Source organism: Helianthus annuus, chromosome 6 (genome assembly GCF_002127325.2).
Source record: "Helianthus annuus cultivar XRQ/B chromosome 6, HanXRQr2.0-SUNRISE, whole genome shotgun sequence".
Taxonomy (NCBI): domain Eukaryota; kingdom Viridiplantae; phylum Streptophyta; class Magnoliopsida; order Asterales; family Asteraceae; genus Helianthus; species Helianthus annuus.
Window position 1 is genome coordinate 91,134,072 of NC_035438.2, and position 21,686 is coordinate 91,155,757.

At 34.2% G+C, this 21,686-nt stretch overlaps 2 protein-coding genes and 2 long non-coding RNA genes across 13 annotated transcripts; 2 read left to right on the forward strand and 2 right to left on the reverse strand.

Annotated features, from left to right (window-relative positions):
• Positions 1-838: 838 nt before the first annotated feature.
• On the reverse strand, positions 839-7,402 carry LOC110944708. Of its 6 annotated transcripts, XR_002595007.2 has the most exons (13): positions 7,350-7,402; positions 7,048-7,285; positions 6,806-6,900; positions 6,219-6,409; positions 5,738-6,016; positions 5,589-5,661; positions 5,160-5,270; positions 4,794-5,099; positions 4,467-4,534; positions 1,554-2,732; positions 1,385-1,454; positions 1,156-1,280; positions 839-1,061 (listed from the first exon to the last, which is right to left on the reverse strand). XR_002595007.2 is itself a non-coding variant. In XM_022186357.2 (5 exons), exons 2-5 carry the CDS (start codon positions 7,048-7,050, stop codon positions 5,937-5,939), a joined length of 369 nt encoding a protein of 122 aa, XP_022042049.1. In that variant the 5' UTR covers positions 7,051-7,285; positions 7,350-7,402; the 3' UTR covers positions 5,587-5,936. The 6 variants fall into 6 exon arrangements, 1 of the variants encoding a protein (XP_022042049.1); XR_002595009.2 differs by having other exon boundaries at positions 5,589-6,016; positions 6,834-6,900; XR_002595004.2 differs by having other exon boundaries at positions 5,589-6,016.
• A 98-nt stretch (positions 7,403-7,500) lies between these two features.
• Positions 7,501-8,403, reverse strand: LOC118479872. Of its 2 annotated transcripts, none has more exons than XR_004861142.1 (4): positions 8,080-8,403; positions 7,906-7,998; positions 7,627-7,749; positions 7,501-7,549 (listed from the first exon to the last, which is right to left on the reverse strand). It is a non-coding gene; the product is annotated as an uncharacterized LOC118479872 (long non-coding RNA). The 2 variants fall into 2 exon arrangements; XR_004861141.1 differs by having other exon boundaries at positions 8,075-8,403.
• Positions 8,404-8,885: 482 nt separating this feature from the next.
• LOC110866598 lies at positions 8,886-14,177 on the forward strand. Its single transcript, XM_035974203.1, has 15 exons — positions 8,886-8,947; positions 9,277-9,283; positions 9,357-9,452; positions 9,610-9,675; positions 9,776-9,847; positions 9,950-9,968; positions 10,337-10,351; positions 10,425-10,552; positions 10,638-10,718; positions 10,808-10,981; positions 11,077-11,236; positions 11,372-11,415; positions 12,211-12,273; positions 12,368-12,558; positions 13,986-14,177. Exons 1-15 carry the CDS (start codon positions 8,886-8,888, stop codon positions 14,071-14,073), a joined length of 1,266 nt encoding a protein of 421 aa, XP_035830096.1. The 3' UTR covers positions 14,074-14,177.
• Positions 14,178-16,075: 1,898 nt separating this feature from the next.
• On the forward strand, positions 16,076-21,321 carry LOC118479873. Of its 4 annotated transcripts, none has more exons than XR_004861146.1 (11): positions 16,076-16,521; positions 16,739-16,800; positions 17,596-17,723; positions 17,811-17,946; positions 18,032-18,390; positions 18,526-19,258; positions 19,460-19,533; positions 19,720-19,832; positions 20,048-20,111; positions 20,190-20,243; positions 20,380-21,321. It is a non-coding gene; the product is annotated as an uncharacterized LOC118479873 (long non-coding RNA). The 4 variants fall into 4 exon arrangements; XR_004861145.1 differs by having other exon boundaries at positions 16,078-16,521; positions 18,032-18,103; positions 18,220-19,258; XR_004861144.1 differs by having other exon boundaries at positions 18,032-19,258; positions 20,349-21,321.
• The last annotated feature ends 365 nt before the right edge of the window (positions 21,322-21,686 follow it).

A 21,686-nucleotide genomic window follows, 5' to 3' on the forward strand; every position in this document is an offset into this window, starting at 1 on the left:
TCCTTGAACTGCTCCGAATTAACATCAAAACAAATCACCACATTCGTACCTCCAATCCAACATTCGCAAACAGTGAAATATAGAGTACCACCACAAAATGTGCCAGCTGACCAATTGAAATGAGGGCTTAGGTACTCTTGTCTTGTTATGAAAGGAATATTTCTCCAAGAGTCTACTTCCCTAGAATAAACATAGACACCAAGTACACCACTCCTACGCTTTATATGCAAGACCTTGTAATCATCGTCAGCGTCAACGTACAAACCAATGGCATCAAGGTTATTTATATAGAATCCATGAGAATCAGGGGTTGACAAATGCTTGAAAGCAGTAGTTGTTGGATTCCAAAGAAGCAGCTCGTATGTATGATTCAAGCAAACACACAACAATCCGTTCAAATGTGAAAGTATTGAGACATCATTATTTTGGTGATGGAATGGAAATGTAACTATGGAGCTTGGCCCATAGTCATTGGATTGAAAGATGATCGGATGAACAGAGCATGTTAGGTCGTCAATTAGTAGAACTCTCTGGTTAGATGAAACTAATGAGCGAGAACAATGTATCCTTACGAAATCTTGTGTTGACAGTAACACGTACCATTGCTTACATACACTCTTAGAACGACCTACATCCTTCGCTGGCACCCTCGTTAATATCTCAAACACGATTGTATGAACAGGAAGGTCAGCCATGGTTATACCTTCGTTTAACACAGATAATGATTATTTAGTTGTCCAATCTAAGAAGATTATAGTTTAGTGAAAAATAGGTGTAACCATTACTTGTAAAGCAAGTAATATAACATACTTGTAATATCATATTATAAGATTAGACAAAGTAAAATATACTTCTACAATTACTTCAATATGAGGGGAAAAAAGCAAAACACTAAACATCAAGAGAGACTTTAATATTCAACAACTAAACATATAACAACACCAAATGTTTCTAACTTAAACACAAACTTGGATAACGATCCATAATTTAAATATCCCGTGCCTCGACCATATCTGGTTCGTACGTAATCGTACTCAACTCCGTAGACTTCAAAATATTAACTGAAATAACAAATAAAATATAACTTTTATTAAATTACATGAGCCATTAAATCTAACTAATTTTTAGAATGTTCATGTGTAAAGCATAACATACTATCTGGTAGATGAACCAACTTGACACGCGATACATATATGATAGACTTTTGTTGCACGGCTCGAATGGTATGTATAACATCGGAAGGCTTCAGGGCGGACAAAAACATTTGTATTGTGTGACAACTGTATATTACGGTTTTGGATTAAAGTTCTGCTAATAATAATATTTTCTTACATATAATGTAAATATTATGTTTGTAATATGTTAATAATAAATAATAACTTACGTCTTATCTCGAAGAGAAAGTTCAAAACAACATCGATCACGTTTGCCTTCTATTATTCTCCCAACCACATCTATAACAAAATCAGCCAAATCGTATACACTATATTATACATACATATATAAACTTTTATATATTTAATAAAAAATATAGATAGAGAATTTATATGTACCAACAATAATTTTTTGAGGTCTCCTGTCATGCTTCAATTCTATAATGGAAGGGACCAATGGATATAAAGAAGCACCCCTTGGAATCGTAAGCATAAGTGAAGAAAGCTTTGTATATTCGTTGATGACAATTTTTTTCTCGGACCAAACTAACACGTAATTCTGGTACTTTGGGTACTCATGATATTTGAGATTCTCAATTTGGAAATGATTTAAGGAAAAAAAACCACCCATCAATGCCGTATCATTATATATGTGTATCAAATGTTGTGGTACGAACGCAACAATTTTTTGTCTCTAAAAAGAAAAGAAATTTAGTGGTGGAAAAACGCTTACTCGTATAACACAAAGTAAATTAAAATAATGTTCTTACGTGTTGATCAAGAAAAATAACCACTAATCTCTTTTCATCGACGTCATGCCAAATAAACTCCACCTTAACAAAGATTATATTATACCATGCTCTATCATTTGTCAATGATGAAAATTCTTCAACGGAAAAATGATCAGACATATCCTATTAAGTGTTTAATGTTAGTTAACTAAAAAAAATAAAAACTCCAGAAACTTAAATTTAAACTAAAACATGATTAAAATTAAACAACAACAAATTTAAATTTAAAGTAATACATAATTAAAACTTACATAATTAAGATTCAAACTAATTCGAGAAAAAAAAACTACAGTCATCATCAAAATTGTTCTAAGGTTCCCAAACCATTTCTTCATCCAATGGTGGTTCGTAAACCGCCCCAGGGTCAGTTTCGTACCCTTCAGCCCAGCTCGGTAGTTCTTGTGTTTGACTGTAGTTTTCCACATAAGGGGGGTTTGAAGGTGGAGGATGCATAGGCAGTATAGGAGTGTTTACCACCGGACGATGATGCCCCTCCTCAATTTGTAGTCCACCAAATTGTAGTTGAGCGAATATATAGTCATACGCCCAATTCAACTCTTCATCCGTCCAACCAAATGGATCATCGTGTTCAAGGTTTGTCACCGGATGAGGGTTTGCCACCGGAGGTGGGTTTGACACCGGAAGTGGGTTTGACACCGGAGGTGGGTTTGACACCGGAGGTGGGTTTGACACCAGAGGTGGGTTTGTTGATCCTTGTGGTTCAATGGGAATTGGATAACCACCACCCATACCTCTCAATTGATATTTGTTTGGAGTGATTTATAAACTGAAAAATACAATTTTGATTGTATATAAAGATCAATTTTAAAGAAAATAAAAATAGTTTGATTAAATATAAAAAAAGGATTGTGTAAACTTAAACATACAATTTTTATTGGATATAAAGATCAATTTTCTTACCATGTTAAAAATTAACATCAAAGTAAACTGAAACACAAGGATTGTGTAAACTTAAAAACAAAATTTTTTATTGTAACATTTTTAACATCAAAGTTAAGTCAAATGTTTATTGGATTTATATTTTTTTTGACCAAAAGAAATGGAAGCAAGTGCTGAACACGCCCTTTTGTGCCTGAGGATAGGCCCGTATGAGGGGAAGCCCATATATTAAATTACATGATTATTGGATAAAACGTGTGCCCTTTTTAACATCTTCTAGTAACAATCATTTTGTTTTTATTGATAACAAGTTGACGTTAACCCGCGCGTTGCGGCGGGATATTGGTTATATATATTCTTTATATCATTGTATGAGGTGTGAAAATTATTAAGTTTATAACAAAAATAATTAAGAAATGTTAAAACTTCTTGAAAAATGAACAATATGTCGACGTGAGTATGACTTAGTATATGAATAGAAGGTTATCCCTAATGCACTTATTATATTATTTACTTTTGTTTTATAAAACAAAATGTAAGAGTTATAAAGCTTTTGAATTGGTTCTTTCTAGAAAAAGACATAAAAAAACTAAAACAAAGTCATCAATGATTTCGGAAAATAAGCAGCCAACAAAAACCACTAAGTTTTGCTTTGAACATAATAAAAGAACGTATGCAAACACTTATGATCGAAAAGAATTAGAAACCAAAAAAGAACGAACACTAATATATTTGATATACCTGAATTCTTTTTTTTTTATCAATTACAAAAAGAACAAAGTATGCAAATATTTGATATACCTGAATTCTTTTTTTTATCAATTACAAAAAGAACAAAGTATGCAACACTTTATGATCGAAAAAATTAGAAACCAAAACAGAACGGATATTAACATATATATTTGATATACCAGAATTCTTTTTTTTTTTCAATTACAAAAAGAATAAAGTATGCAACACTTTATGATCGAAAAGAATTAAAACCAAAAAAGAGCGAATATTAATATATTTGATATACTGGAATTCTTTTTTTACAATTTGAAAGTTTAATATATTAATATATTTGATATATTTGAACTAAATCCTAACAACTTCTATTTTACTTAGATTTCAGAATATATTGACTCTTTGCATCTGGATCTTGCGTTGTTTCTCGGCTCTCACATCAAGGTTTCTCGGCTATCTATTCAAATTGTAAGTTTATCTCAGTTGAACTAAATCCTACTTTTAAGTCTTGATTGTAATATATTAAACTTTCAAGTAGGATTGATGTAAGTTTAGGATTCTTTTGAAGGTTTAATTGATGCAAGACTTTTAAGTAGGATTGATGTAAGTTTAGGATTCTTTAGTGTTGAGTTTATTTGCATTTTCAACAACATCATCTATCCATGGGAAGCATTTTGACTCGTAATCATTGTGCTTTGATGGTGCGTAAATCTGGCATAGACAGTAGACACAATTATTGTTAGATAATGTGTTTCAACTTTATGTCTTTTTTTTTCATTATACGTTATACTTCTGCTGACTATAAAAGCCAAACATCAACTTTATGTCTTTTTTTTCATTTTTATTCATCGGTAAGCTGCTTGAGAGGGCAGGAAAGTAATTCTGGAACACTTACCTCGGGATATTGGCAGTTTTTACCCAGGAATCGTAAACCGTTTGTGATGAGTTGTCTAGATCTTGAACCTTCAAAATGACAAGATGGAATGAATATGGATTTTTTTAAATTTTTTACGTCTAGCGGTGGAAAATGGTGGTTGCCCACGACTTTATGGTGATTGCCCACGACTCTTTCTAAGGGCATGATTAACTGTAGTTCACAACTTTATGGTGATTGCCCACGACTCTTTCTATATTTTTTAATTAGAAGATTGTATTATTAATAGATATTTCTAAGTGATTAATTATTTGGTTCGGTTACAATTTGGGGATATATTGAACTTACATTCTTGCTCTTTGTAACCGTAACACGACCGACTCCAAGAATGGGCTTCATTCCAAGCTTTAACATAGCCTTTCGTTAACCATGCAGTCAAGTCCCATACACGAATATTGAACTTACATTCTTGCAGTCAAGTCCCATACACGAATATTGCCATTTTTGTTAACCATGCTGCTACGCTTGTCGCGGCTGCGCTCGCCACGCCGCTGCGGCTGCGCTTGCTGCGCTCGCTCGCTCACTGCGCCGAAGCTCCTGTTCACGTTTCAAAGCTTCCGCAGCTTCTTTTTATTCCTTTTTCCTTATTTCAGCCTGAAAGAACAACATTAGTGTTGTCAACTTCACTCAACACTTAAAATACAAAAATATTACCATTTCTTTATCGATTCTCTTCCAAAAGACCAGCATGTCCCTTGCCAGTTTCCTTGTGCGAATTGAAGCGCCCCTCGTCAACTTAAGCGATCTACTCACCTTCATCTTTACCTGGAACAAAGCGAAACTTCTTAAGCATGTAAGCGAAACTTCTTAATACCAAAAAATCATGACTTTAATTTGCCAAACAGCGTGTAAAATGGAATTAAGAAGCCAGAGATCAAGAGCAAAACAAAAATAAAAACGAAGTAGATGTTACATAAGAATCAATACATAGGATTCTGCTAGTTTATTACAATAAAAAGGGTAACTCATAAAATGCTAGAAACCTATGTTGCGTTTGACCCGTAACCCACATGACACATTTAACCAGTTGCCCCAAATCCAACTGGTAAAAGAATATCAAAATATCTTCAGCGGTGATCTCACCATGCTCTGAACTCGCATCTGAACCGGAGTCACCCCTTTCTCTAAAAAACCAGGTCGCTTCAACCCAAGTGTACTTCATCATCCAAACATTTAGGCAAACAACTAAAAGTACATATCTAATTTTAAACAAATTCAATTAAACACCTTACCAATGATGATAGCTTTTAGCTAGTCATATGGGGTAGAACTATATAAAGAAAAAACTTCCAACCATGTTTCCTCCACCAACAACAGTACATCCAGTTTCAAAAACGGATAGCTTAGTTCAGGTAAAAAACGGATCGCTTTGGAAATGTGACATTTAAATGAGTTGAAACGATTCATTTTTTAGCTGAACCAAAACAACATTCAATAATCGACCCATTTCGACCCGAACAAATGTAGCCTTTTTAATTGACCTGTTGACTGGAAGCCATTATGAGCGAAACCTGTTCAAAGAAGCAAACAAAATGAGTTCAATATTTCAAAGAAAAAAGGCAGGTCACGTAACGCATCAGAATGGATTTAGGTGAAGATAATCAACAAGTTGAACGTGTATTCGGTCGATTCATGCAGGTTTGATCCAATGGTCAAAACATTTTCTTTAATGAAAGACATATGAGTGCACCAATGCCCCTTAAGTGTGCCTACCGTCGCGAATGAAGAAGGATCGAGACGGAAAATAGATGGTGAGACATCGACGTGGAGGTTGCTGCCGAACTGTCCTGCCTTGGAGCATTAGAGCTTGATATAGAGGAAGCATTAGCTTGACACTTAGATCCACCTTTGAGGTTTTGACTCTGCAGTTGATGGTAGCAATATACCACCAAAAGGATTCTCCTCTGCATTTTGACAAACAAACACATTATCAGAAGCAGTACCTTATCTGAAATACTCTTTTTAAAAACAAACCCATTTGGACCCATCCATATTGACAAAACTTGTTTTAACACAAACCAAAATGCCAACTTTTTAAAACCCGCCCTAACCTGTACCCATCCATTTTTTTAAATCATTCATCCCTAACACAGATTTACCCTAATAGTTGCAACTAATAACACTTCTAGTCCTAATAATTATACCAATTCCACGATATGTTGCTTTAGAAGCCCCTTTTATTTTAAGAAAAGGTTCAGCATTAAGATTAGAATACGATTCAATTATTTTTTTGAGACCTTCCTGCAGTAAACATACTTCTCTACATCAAAAAAATATATATATAAAAACAGAATACTAACATCACATATACAGCGAATAGCGTCTCACTTGCAACCACATCATATAGAGGATGTGACATTTGAAAGAATCCAAGCTTCCTAGCTGAGACAATAACCTACATTGCAACACAATAGCCGAATGTCATTCCAGAATCTCAAATGAGAAATCCAAGTTTTATGAGTTTCAGTAAATACTCCAGAAATTACATCGAATAAAACACTTAGAAAGTAAATAAAATTGGATTGCAGGAGGTTTGACAAACCATCTCAAACAAATCTATTATCGGAATGCCTCATCATCTTGTCTGTATATATGTAATCCGATTACCAGCCTGGTGAAATGAAAACACACACATTTTAGAGCACATACTGTAAATTTGTTAAAAGCATTTTACTTAAAAAAAGAGATCAACAGAAAATACTTCCTTTTGGTTCAGAATTGCTAAAGGTAGCTCTGAATCATGCTCCACAACACAGTTTTGACATCGGCGTTATTACACTCTGCATATAACCATGTAAAAGTTGATGACTTTGGGTCCCATATCAAGACATAAACTAAATTTACCTTTCGCTGACCTTCCGCATGAATCCTAAGGAGAGCCTTACCAACAACCTGAAGCAGAAGAAAAATTCATAAATTGATAAAAGTTAACACAAATAAATCTCTAACATAAAAGAATTATCTTTTCTTGCCTTGTAAGGACCTTTGTAATCAAGGGTTCCAAGATCTGGTGAAATAATCCCTTCATCCAATATGTCAACAAGCTGAAATACAACCATGGACCCAAATACTACATTTTTATGTCTTAACATAATCAAAACTCAAAACAGTAAGAGCTTACATCAAGAACTTGAAGAAGTTCATCAACATAATCATGAGGAAGCGATAACTGTTTCCCTGTCTCCTTAAGCAATCGCTCCAGCTCAGCATCTGCAGACGCCATAAAGTCGCACTGTTTGAAACCCTAGCAAAAAAACCACAGTCAAAGAAACCGAAAACCAAACGAAATCTCCCTAAAAAAACACAAAACACATAAAAAAGCCTATAAATTTAAACAAAAAATCAAGAAATCTTGTAAATAAACCCTAGACTTGTAAATAAACCCGAGAAATCTACTTACAAAGAACAGATCTACTACAAATAAACCATAGATCTTGCCAGATCTTCCACCCACAAGCACCATCGTTGACGAACCCACAACCAAAAGGAAGATCTGAAACATTACCCATTCAAGATTCAAATAACAAAAAAATAAATAAATAAATAAGATATGGTAACAAGAAAGGTACCCTACAGTCAAACCAGTAGATCTGGTGTCGGATCTACTGAGATAGTGTCGGATCTTGAAGCCACCGGGAAAGAAGCCATAGAAATCGATGTGGTGTCGGATCTGGTGTCGGATCTGGTGTCGAATCTGCTGAGATAGTGTCGGATCTAGAAGCCACCAGGAAAGAAGCCATGAAGCGATTGTTGGAGTGGAGAAGGGGAGAAGACGGTGATGGCGACGACCGGTTCGATGGAGGAGCGGTGGAGGAGCGGTGGAGGAAATGAAGGTTAGGGTTAGGGTTTGTAGAGAAAGGTGGAGCGTCTGATGGATGAAACGAATTTTGTGGTTAGATAGAGTGAATGAAAGATTATATTGGATCCATCAAACTAAAAACGGGTCAAGTTAACCCGGGTAAGATCCGCATGGGTATTAGGTGTTGAAAACAAGTTTTCAACACTTTGTGCTTAACAGGTTTGTACAATGGGCTTTAAACACTTGTAAAGTGGCAAAAGACCATTCTATCCTTCCTATATGCTTTATAAAGTAGTATATATATATATATATATATGGAACCCATTAAGTCTAACCACCCTTCAAATCATTCTTGTCCATTGGATCATGCTGAAAATAAATCTTGACCCTTTAAACTCCTATTTTTAACTGCTATTGTGGCAGTTCTAGGCGGTTCTATACGCCCCTCATTTTCTGGCCCATCTTTCCCACTAAATACGGTTGCTATAAATCTGGGACGTGGGTAGAATGCAGTTGCCAAGAGATCTTATATAACATATTCGCCTCCATACATGATATCATATATACACAGAAACACAAAGATGGTACCGTCATTCAATCGCGATCTCAAACCTACATTCAAGCGTTCTTCATTCGCGATCTGGTAAGCATCTAGATTTTCGTTAGGGTTTCTTATGATTATAGTTTTTATTGTTTGAAATCGGATGAAATTGGGTAAAATTGCTAACGGCTATTATAACCAGGTTTTGGATCGGTTACAACAAGATTTGAGACGTCGTTTGTGATTAAATTGGTCTAAAGGAGAGTGGCAAAAAATGAAGCCTGCAATTAAATGGTAAAGCTATTGCATATTCTGTATTATTAATGAAATTAACCAGGTTTTGGATCAGTTACAACAAGATTTTCTGGATTATTAAAAGTTAATGTGTTTTGACAGTTTTGTTAATTTTTTTTGTTGAACTGGTTTTAAAGGGAGAATGTAGCTCCATAGGAATATAGTGGATATCTCATGTATATATTTCAAAACAGTTTATGTATTATGTTTAATTAAGGGGAATCTTTTTTTCGGCATACCAGATGGAAGCAAATGTGTGGAAGTTTTTGTTGGTGGGTTGGCCCGGTCTGTAACTGAAGACAAGGTTCATAAGGTTAGCTAACTCTTTATTCTCATCAAGTGAATACGTTTTGTCCATAAAAATAACTTATTGCTGCGTTCGTTTAGTTAATAGGTTGCGAAACTTTACCGTGTTACATTTGATGTTTTAACTATGTCAACTCTCAACCCTTTGTTTCTATCTCTTTTAGGTCTTTTCAACTTGTGGAGAAATCATGGACATTCACTTGATAAAAGATCAAAACGGTAGCCTAAAGGTTCGTTCAATAGTCTGCCACAGGGCACAGTTATCTTTTCTCATCATCAGTTTCTCTCTTTTGAAAGCTTACATATCTGTTTATGTGCATATATACATAGGGGTTTGGCTTTGTACGCTTTACAACAAAAGACGTTGGTGACAAAGCTCTAAAGGAGTTAAATGAATCTATGGTAAAGAATAATCTTAAACAAATTTACCGTTAATTTGTAAAACCAACTTGTATCTATCACATTGTTACAATTTTTTTCTAATGCTATAGCCTTATGTTTCAGCTAAAAGGGAAAAAGATTGGTGTTCTCCCATAAGCTGGTCACGATACACTTTTTTTGGGGAACCTTAACAAAGGTTTGTTTTAATCTCGTCATAATACCGTAAACGTTAATGATTAAAGTCTTTAGTTCCCCTTATCTTAGCTATTTTCTTTGTTTAGGGTGGAGCGCTGATGATTTTAGTAACGTTGTGTGCCAGGTAATATATATATTTTTTTGTTTTTTAGTTATCAACTAAACTTCTACAGTTCTACTGATTATAATGCCACGTCACCAACTTATTCTTGGTGGTTATAGGTTTTTCCAGATGTTTCCATTGATCTTGCACAGCCAAGTGGTAGTGAGACAATTAGCAAAAAGTTCAAGGACCGTGGTTTTGGTTTTGTGAAGTTTTCGTCTCATGCTGTAAGTCCCCTGTTTATTTAAATAGTTCAAAATTGCTGATAACAAATTAACAGTATTATACTTTTATAATCAGGCTGCAGCACGCGTAGTCGCGCACTTAAGGTTGGTGCTAAGCCAAATTTTGTTCTTGGTGGTACTTTGCATCCATCTGTTAAGTGGGCTGAAGAGGATGCTGGAGTTGATACACAGGAACTTGCTAAGGTGTTTATTATTTTCAGTAATTTATCATGCATGATTCTTCTGAATTATCTGATGTACATTAATGATTTTTTTTTCTAATTTCCAGATAAAAATAGCATTTATCATAAACTTACCGTCTACTGCTGATGAAAACTACTTGAAGTTACTCTTTGGTCCCTTTGGCAAGGTTAGAGATACCGTGGGTTATTTATTTATTGATTTTTTTAATTTAAGTATGTAAGTCTATTTTGAATTTGTTCGTTTTGTTGCCTTTAGGTAGGTTGTGTTCAGGGGTGGAGCCACACCGTGAGTGTGAAAACAAAACCTTTTTGCCAATTTGTTCAGATTTATCCAATCGAGCAATGGATTGACTGCTCTTCATTTGAGATTGATGTACATATCAGAGGATGGTTATACCCAAGATTGCGATTTGGCAGCTATATTAAACGTGTTAGTTGCTTTTTTTCCCTCTCTATCCTTTATTTTTTTTTTTTGGTATTTTTTACATGTCCTTTAAATGATATATTTGAGTCTATGTTTTAAAGGCTGAAGAGAGCTCTATTGCTGGCTTGAAGAGAGGTTTCGATGCTTTGAACAGCTATCTAGCATCACACACTTTCTTGGTCGGTGATGGTGTCACCTTGGTTGAAGAAGAAGAGGCACCGAAGCCTAAGCTGAACAACCCTCTTGATTTATTACCTCCGAGTAAGATGGTTTTAGATGACCTGTGATCATTCAATTACACTTTACATGTTCTTCAATGCATTATGCTTATCTCTTTATATTACACACTTTATCTTATTTTTAACCTTTTTTTTTTAAACTAAATCTTGACTGCAGGAGTCGTCGAAGGAGCTACTTATTTCATCCGTGTACCAGCAAAGGTATTTCATATATACTGCTACAAGTGCATAAGTTATATGATGTCAGAAAAATTATATTTCCACCCCTCCTTATTATAAAGGGGTTTTGATTGTATGTTATATAATAGGAGTAGATGGGCTGGTTGAGCAACGGGTCAAAGGGGCATGTTGTATGGATCAAAGAAGCTAAACGGGTCAAAATATCTATTCAATTGTAAAATGTTTAAATGCTGAATAACATTATTTAAAACACTTAATTTCATTTTATTACTCATTCATCATTATAAAACTTTAAAAGTGCACAAAAATAGTGCTGGTGGGTCGACCAAATCAGTTGTGTCCAGTGTGAAATGTAGTATATAAAAGTTAATGTGTTTTGACAGGATGTTTTTGGCCTATTTTGAATATGTTTGTTTTGTTGCCTCTTTTTTATCGCATTAGGTTGGTGGTGTATATATCGTATCCCCTAATATAAACACATTATGGTGTTTACTGGCCTAACCCATCGATTTGAATCGTTTGACTATTTGAACTGCCTGTTCCTCTCATTTACGACCTCTAGGATGATGTAAAGTTCTGTGAAATTAGTGGCTAAAGTAATCGATCTTGTAGTGTGTTCCTTGAAATTTTGCATCATTCTTTTTTCAGGCAACCATTTTTTAGGAATTGGAAAAGACGTTTAAAGTTTTAATTGGGTAACTCTAGGTAGGTTGTGTTCAGGGGTGGAGCCACACCGTGAGTATGAAAACAAAACCTTTTTGCCATTTTGTTCAGATTCATCAAATCGACTAATGGATTGACTTCTCTTCATTTGAGATTGATGCACATATCAGAGGACGATTATATCCAATAATGCGATTTGGCAGCTATATTAAATGTGTCAGTTGCTTTTGTTCCCTCTCTGTCCTTTATTTTTTTATTTTTATTTTTTTATATGTCCTTTATATGATATATTTGAGTCTATGTTTTAAAGGCTGAAGAGAGCTCTATTGCTGGCTTGAAGAGAGGTTTCGATGCTTTGAACAGCTATCTAGCATCACACACTTTCTTGGTCGGTGATGGTGTCACCTGGGTTGAAGAAGAAGAAGAGGCACCGAAGCCTAAGCTGAAGTTTTTGGGTGGAAGCTTCACTTGTGATGCTTACTATACAGCCACATCCACAAGGTATCAAGCGTTACATCTATTGTACACTGCATATATAATTGGTCATGCTATAAACATTACATCTATTTAGCAAATGTTTATGATTTGTGTGACTTGCTGCTGTTGTTTAATGACGATTTTTATTTAAAAAAAGGTGAATTCTAGGTTCTCCATTTATCAAAGTCGATATTCTTCTTTTTATATATCTATGAAACAAGTAGACACTATTTCAATATTGATGATTCTGTATTTAAGATAGATGGGTCATAATTGTTTTGAAATTTTATGTCGTTAACAATTTGTTTTAAGCTACATGAAAAACTGGGACCGTTATATTTTCGGTACTGAATCAATACCGACTTTTGACGTTTTTCGGTACTCGTATAGGTTTTTCAGTACCGATACCGGTACCAATTTTTGGAGATATTCGGTACCGGTATTTTCGGTTGGTGCCGAGCTCACCCCTATGTCAATTAAAGGAACCTTCAATACTTCGAAGGTTTATTTGATGTCTTTAACTTTTTTTATTTATTAGAAAAGGAACCTTCAATAATTGACTTTTTAAAAGTTAACAAGTCATTTATGTGGTGTTTGGATAATGTGTTGAGAAGGGAGTTTTTGTTGTTTGAAAAGAAGAAAAGGAAAAGTTAGATGATTGTGAAAATGAGAAAGAGAGATAGAAAAGGAGAAAAGAAAAAGGAGCAGCGATCCCAAACAAGCTCAATATAAATTATCTTTGTTTGTTACGCTGTTAGCGTAACCCGTCCACCGGACGGGTATTAAACTAGTTAAAAGATGGAGAATGGGTCTGAATGCTTACAACTGAGAAAGGGTTTGGAAGTTTCACGTTGGGGGAAGAGAGACGAGAAGTATCTGGAGCGGCGAGGCGGCAATGGTGTGACCGGGGGCAACGGTGAGGGACGGCCACCGTACCGGAACGACAGCGAGCGAGGCTACAGTACTAAAACGACGACGTCACAGAAGACATCGGTCTTCAATTCCTTTTAAAACTATTGTGTTGCTGTGTTGCTTCTTCATTAGGCTGAATCTGAATCCTTTTATTATTTATTATTAAAATAAATATTAATCAATATTCAGTTTCCAATTTATAATCAACAAGTCTTTCGAAGAAAACCTATAAGGATTCCTGCAATTTTAAAATGGTTAAGACGGAATATCATCCATCACAAACAATTAAAATAAAAAAATTATTTAAATTATTTCACTAGAAAAATATCATCCACCCCAAATCCATCCTGATAAAAACCCATTTTGACCTAAACATATTTCTTCATAAACATATCCTAACTCAAACTTAAACTCATTCTAACTCATACCCATCCTAACCCATTACCCAAACCTGTCTAATCTACCTATTTTGTCACCCGTAGATAGGATTATTATTTTCCAATTTATCTATTAAAAATGCATTTACGATCATATAATAGGTTGACGATACAAGACCAAAAGTGGAGACGCGACATTTTTGTCCTCTATGGAGGTAACTTTTGTATGACACAACTATGTATGATTTAGTCGCTACAAGCCAAAAACGATTTAACACTTTTTCATATTATTCAGTTGTTGCTTTACTGGAGGAAACTAATTATTAATAAATTGTATAAAACGGCGGGGATTCTTTAGTTATGACTAAGTCGATCTAGGACCCGTACGTTATGTTAAACCTGTCAAACGGGGAAAAAATAGACGATGTAAAAACGTTCACCCACACACGCACGTTGCGTCATGTTAACTCGCAAAATTTAGAACGAAACATAAAAAAGTTAAACCAAAGACGCACGTTGCGATGTGTTAAGTCACAAAATTTAGAACCAAGCATAAAGCGAAAAATTTGCGGAAAATGAAAACTGTAAAGGACCAAAGTTGAAATTAAAAAAAGTTGTGAGGATAGATTGCAAAAAATAAAAAGTTTTGGGTTAAAAGTAAAAAAACAAATAGTTTTGGGTTAAAAGTAATTTATGAAATACTTTTGGGTGAAAAGTAAAAAAAAAAATCAATTTTTTTTGGAAACCCCCAAAGCCAAGGTTACGACAACCATATGCATAACGATTTTTTCTTTGGAAAACCCCCAAAGCACACGTCGCGTTGCGGCGGGGCGTGAAACGGTGTCAAATAGTACTAATGTCACACAACCGTTATCGACCACCAACACTGACTCGACCTAGGGTCTGCGTGTTGCGACGAACCTGTCAAACATGAAAAAATAGAGGTAAAACGTTGAACCACACATGTACGTTGCGTCGTATTAACTTGCAAAATTTGAAACAAAACATAAAAAAGTTGAACCACATTTGTACGTTGCGTCGTATTAACTCGAAAAATTAAGAACTATACGTAAACCGAAAATTTGACAAAGATGAAAAGTATAAGTGACAAAAGTTGTGAAGTTAAATTGCAAATAATGAAAAGTTTTGGGTTAAAGTTAAAAAAACAAATTATGTAGGGTTAAAATTGCAAAAGGTAAAAACATTTGGGTTAAAAGTAATGAAATGTTTGGGTTAAAGTTAAAAAAACAAATTATGTAGGGTTAAAATTACAAAAGATAAAAACCTTTGGGTTAAAATTAAAAAATCAAGTTTTTTTTTTTGAAAAACTCTCAAAACACATATTACAAGTAATTATGCACAAAAAGTTTGCTTATTTATATATGGAGTAATTAAAGAAGGAACCTTATTTAGTTAGAACTCCATTATTATTATTTTTTCATTAAAGAATTTAAAAAGTTATATACTTTAAAGGTACACCGAACTCATTGAATACTTTTCTTTTTAGTCAAAGTTCTTTTTTTTAGAAACTTGACCAGTTAACAACACGTAATTAGCCAACTCATTTTATAAGTCGAAAGTACCACCACTAATTACTTGACCAAAGTAAATTGGATGGGGCTTCTGGCAATCTTTTGGAGCTAATTTCGACTCATCTAGTCTTTCTTGGCTTAAGATCTAAAAAAACTACGAATAAAACTCTACGCAAATTCACCGAAAGATTTAAATGAAAGTATAACTAAAATAAATAGCAGATTAGTGAGATTTAGATTGAAGGTATTTCAAATTCATAAAACACTTAGTGCATAATTTAGCCTGTGGAATTAGCATAAAGACTTGCCATGAAGTTCTTTACGGTTTATTATAATATAAAAAGCTATATATGGTCATTTCTTGAACGCACCGAAAGGCATATGTATTGGGTTAGTGAGTATTAGAACAATACGTAGAAAACCGTAGTAGCATGAGATAGCCGATTATAAAATAGAAAGGGAATATTTGTTGTAAAATAATTAGTGTAGGCTGGAAATCTGGAATACAAGAACCACCGCCTAATGTTTTGCTTTACAATGAATTTAAAAAGGCATAAATAAGATATTTTGGTTAGAAGGAAGCTTCTATGCAAGCTTCCACAAGGAGAAACTTTTCTTTTCATTATTTTCATGCCATAGGAAATCAATACATAAGGTTCTAAAACATTTATGTATAGTATATCTGGTTACCAACTTTAATCTATATCTCTAATAAAGCAAACCATTAGGGGACACATGTCACCCAATGGTGCAAGCCAACTAAGCATCCACATAGGCAATGAGATGGCAAAACTCAAACAGACATGTGGCATAGCTCTAAGGGGCTGATTGAATTTGGCTTCTCACATACGCTTGGTGTATACTCTCTCTCTCTCATTATCTCAAAATCTATCAAACGGCAATTCCTCTCCTCTGAAACCCTAATCGGCGATTCATCGCCTCCTGACCCTTTCGGTGAAATCATCTTCCTCATCTAAATCAATTTCTTTACCCTAATCTTACACCATATGCTTGAAAACACAAAACCCTAACTCTAACTCTCTCTGGTGAACAAGAATCCTCTGCGTCTCTCTCTCAGTACCATCGGCGACAACCTTCAATCGGATCTTTCAATCATCATTCTATCGAAATTGACGGATAATCCATTGAGTTTAAGGGTGTTCAAGGTGAGTTTTAGGGTTTCAATTAGGATTTCGTATGATTTAGGGTTCGATTTCGTATGATTTCATATTCTACCATGTGTTTAGGGTTCGATTTCATAAAATGCAGGTTCAATTTCATACGATTTCATCTTAAACATTCATTTAGGGTTCAATTTTATATGGTAGCAACAGTGAGAAGAGTTGTCAAGTTTTGTTTATATAAGTTCCATTTGTTTTGCAGTTAAATGGCTCTTTAGCGGTGATATGAGTATATGCGAACATTGCTTCTTCTTGTCTCCAATGGTAATAAAAAGATTTAAGATGTGATTTTCATTTTGAATATGCATCAGCGGATTACATTTCTTTAATCTCACTGAATTGAAATTGTTGTTTGATTTATAGTTTTTGGTGCTTTTAATCATTCCGAAAATACGTTTGGTGACTGGGTTCTGATGATCAACTGATTCATGCATGAACTGAGTTGTTTGATTTGAACTGCAAACATTTCCATGCTTTTAGTTTAAAGATTTCTCACAATTAACCTTTCTATAAGTTGCAGTGACCTTTATTTTATAATTAGATCATACATAGGGTTATGAAAATATACAATCTTAAAACATTTGTAATATTGAATTACATTAAACGAACCAAATGTTCAACGAATAGCTATGTTCAACAGTTATTTTTTTTGGTCGGTTCGTAATTTTTCTTATGAAAAAATGCAGATTTAATTTTAAAACGAATATATAACGTTTGTTTGTGTTCATGAACATTTGTTTATGTTCGGTAAGTGGTGTATATAAACACACCCATTTCTTAATAAAAGAACACAGACAAGACATTGTTTATGTTCGTTTGGTTTGTTTAGACGTGACAAATCAGAAATGGAGGGATTGGAATTAGTTTTGTGATATTGATTTATACTTGAATCTTAATTCACTTTAGGTATTAACTAGGTTAGAATCAATGAATTTTACAACTTCTTTCATTTTTATTTAATTTGGTTTTATGGTATTTTACATATAAAATAGATTAGATTCTTGATTGTATGTATTTGTAATTTTCCCTGACTTTCTTATCCATCATTTGAGCACACAGGTTGTTGAAAGCAGCATCGACATTCTCGCTGCTGCAGTGAAAAAGTTACCGTCTGGAAAGGATGATACGAGCTTGATTTACGCGTTCTATTCGGTGCACGAGACCAAGAAGAATTCACACGCGAGATTGTATGATTCACAACTTTGGTTGTATACGTTGATAACATGTTTTTGGTTCACAATTTGACATGTTAATGTGCATTTCGTGTTTTATAGTGATCGGCTTGAATGGTTTGAAGAACGGCTTTCAGAACCCTCCGTTCGATGGGAATGGTGATCGTTGTTTACCGAAGGAAAACTCATGGACTGGAGTTACATGCTCTAATGGATCTAATATTCGCGTGACAAGATTGTGAGTTGACTGTAATTTTCATGATGATCATACTTTGTTACCTGTGAATTGACTGAATTTAATTAATTTGGGTTTTTTTTTACAGAAACCTTACAGGCATGGACCTTTCGGGATCTCTGTCGTCCAACATTGCGAATTTGACTGCATTGTGTGGCCTGTATGACACATTATTTACTTCTAAACCTACTTGCTTATATAATATTAGTTTTATATGCAAAATGTTTAAATTTTATAGAATTAGAAGTTTTATAGACTGTTTGGTGGACTTGACAGATGGGTTGGTAACAATAACATGTGAGTCTAGGTATATGTGGCAGTGAGAGAGCTTTTCAGTTGTATTCAATAGTTAGTGCTCTCGAACCCTATTAAGTAATAACCCTGATATACATCACTTTTTTACAACATCTTCGTGATCTCTGTTGTGGTTGGAATCAACTGACTCAGGTATGGTTTACTTTTTTTTTATATTTTATTTGAAATAATGTGTAATTGTGGTGAACAATGAGTATGCTTCTGAATTTCATTCGTGACGATATGATTCACTGATTTGCTTTCAAATGATTTGAATTGCACTTAAAGTACTACATCTATGCTCCGAAGTCCGGAAAGCAGAGCAATTTGCTTAAATCTATGGGATACTTAGCGTTAACGGGCCAGTTGTATACATCAAGAAACAATCAAAGATCTCATGGACAAGGGAAGTTAATTTTGCTTCTCATTAAAATAAATGTTCTATGCTCCAAATTTTTATTGTTTGTCACATGTTTAAATATTTTATACGTTGTCGATGCAAAGTTTTACTATTCTTACAAGTATTTAGTTAAATATTGTGGTATAATTAACAAAAGTATACAGATTCCCAAGAGTCTATGGTTTTAATGGACTAAGATTGGCTTAAATTTGAGAGATATGTTTGGCTGAATTCTTATGTTACTTCTAAGCATTTTTAGGAAAAAAGAGTTTCGAATAGAATTGTTTTTTTAGTTAATGCACCACTATAGTAATAACAATAATACATAAATATGAAATTTTCGGTTCATGCAGGATGTTGCAGTCAGGTTATTTGTATATAAAAAGTTTTCAGATGATGTGATCGTATCTTTTAAAATGGAGGCAATTTTTATTTTTATTTTTTTACAATTTTAGAGAAGATGTAAACTAACAAGTCAACTGACATGTAAGTCATGTGTTTTGATATTCATCAGGTTATCTTTAATGAAAAAGGCTTCGACATCCTAATATTTTCCTATTCATGGGGGCTGTAACTTCAACACCTCAATATCTATGCATTGTTACCGAGAGTACCTTCCCGGTTAGTTTCAAATAAAAAAATAAATGAATTAAAATTTAGGTTGGTGGAGTCAATTTACATGCTGGTAAGGTGTTTAATGAAATGATTTAGTGAGTCTTTTTTGTTCGAGGTGCACTTCCAGGTGTCCATTTTTAGTAAAGTTCTTATAACAATATTTTTCCACCAAATTATTGATTTATTTTGTTTTTGAAATCATTGAAGGAACCCATAAGATATCTGTGGGCCCAAACTGGATCTGAGTATGTCATTGAATCCACCGAAGTGTTTGCCGGCAGGTATTTTAAACATGAAATTTATATAGCCATACAAAGGAATAACCAATCTATCTTAGTTTTAGATTATTTGGTTTCTTTCGAGTTTAATTTGTTGTAGCAGTTTTGGGCTTCACATATCTTTAAAGGATTTGTGTATTTTTTTTAAATAATGCCGATGTTGATGTCTTTGTATTTTCTCCTTTATAGATCGATGTTTGTTAATATGGAAAGAATGGCAATGACGGAGCATTCTACAATCTGCAGCCACTGAGGAACCTAAGGTTGATATGTTCGAAGATCCTTTGGTGTACGATTAGAAGGTAAACCCTTACACTTATATTATTTACATTCATTTCGTATATATTTTGTTTGATTTTTGCATTTCATTCATTAGCACTATTTATTTGTAAATAAACCCCAATGTTTTACTTTTGGGAGTGTGTATCGTACATTCGACTGATTTCTTTGGGTCTAATATCCATATTGTTGAATTTTATTTGGTGTGCTTTGATTTCTAACAAGTATTTGATTGCAGCTAGAAAGTTGCTACAGTTTGGTGCTCCACTCCACTTATTTTAAGGCTCAATGTCTTGAATATGGTATGCTAACATGTGATCATTATGAATTATTACAATGAAATTAATTTGATTATTAACATTTTTGTATTTTATTTTTAGGGACCACTGGATGGGTTGTACCTTGACTAATATTTGACCCGTTTATTTGTTCAGGTATCTTTTACTTTTATTTGTTCAGGTATCTTTTACAACCGACTATGTAGAAGTAACATGAAAAATCATAAATGCAAAAATCATACGTTTTCTTTCCCACAACAGCTAAGTAACCTCTCCAAATCGGCATCTGCAGTCACATTCTTCACCGCCCTCCTTTGCCGTTGCTTCATATCAGAGTTTCTGCAAAAAGGTCCTGTTTCCATGGTTTGGGAGACATCAAAAGTCTTAAATGGGCTTTCTTGATGAAGTGGATATTTAAGCCCAATCCGTGGTAGCTATAGGCAACCATCATCCGCGCTATTCATGGCGAATGTACAAACAATTGTGGAGTTCCATTAAAAAGTAATTCTTCTGGATGCTATAAATAATATTTTCGGCCGAAAAGGAATTGGTAAAAACTGGAATCGTTAATCTGGATAAGATGGGGTTCGAAAAGAGACACATATCAAAAGAATTTTTCGGTGGCTTTGTTTAGCGACAACATGGCGGGTCAAACTATGTCCAGAGTGGAAGTGGATCTGCATAGGTGGAATGCCCCTGCAAAGTTTTATATTTTGGCTGGAAACTGTTATTAGGGTGCATCCCATCCAAAAAGGCGCCAACAACTAGAGGCCTTAATATAAAACGCTAAGATTTACGGCTATGGAAACGAATCAGTTAATCACATTACTATGGAGTGTGTTTTGGTTAAAGCCGTATGGTGGCATGTGTGTGGGTGTGGATTACGCTCTTTTAATGGAGGGATCCTTTAACGAAGTGCTGGAGGTTTTACACAACACCAAAGGGTCTGACGTTTGGAAGAAAACTATGGAGGTAGTGCTTTTATGTTGGTACTCTTAGCAACGTGTTGGCCCTGTGATCTATTTTTATATATAAAATGGTTTTCGTTCCAAAAAAAATGTGCTAATTTTGTTTTGAAATTAGTGCTTACCGCTTATATTTCTAAATGTCACCGTAAGTTTCTTTCCAAGTTCCTAGATCCCCGTACAACTTTACAAGGTAGGTTAATAGAGTAGGTTATTTTGAAGACAGCAAATTTGTTTATTGAAAGAAGTTATAAAATTGTAGTTGAGTATGTTATTATGCTTTGAACCGTTATATACCATCAAGGGAGATATTAATACATGTGTTTATGTTATAATTTGTGAATATAATACACGGGTTAGGATCAAATACAAAAGATAAAATAAATAAGAAGGGTAAGAAGGATTCTAGTCCATTGATCTTAGATTTAGAGGGTTGAGATTAGTTATAGGGAAAAGAAGATAATAGAAGGGTATAAAGGGAATCCTATATTTATGGATTTTCTCTCTCCACATGCAAGCCACATGCCAATTCCCCCATCGATTTAAAACATCCATAACTTTTTCATACGACATTTTTTAAAAAAACAAAAATTCACCATAATAACGAGCGTTTTTTTATCTTTAATATGAGTAC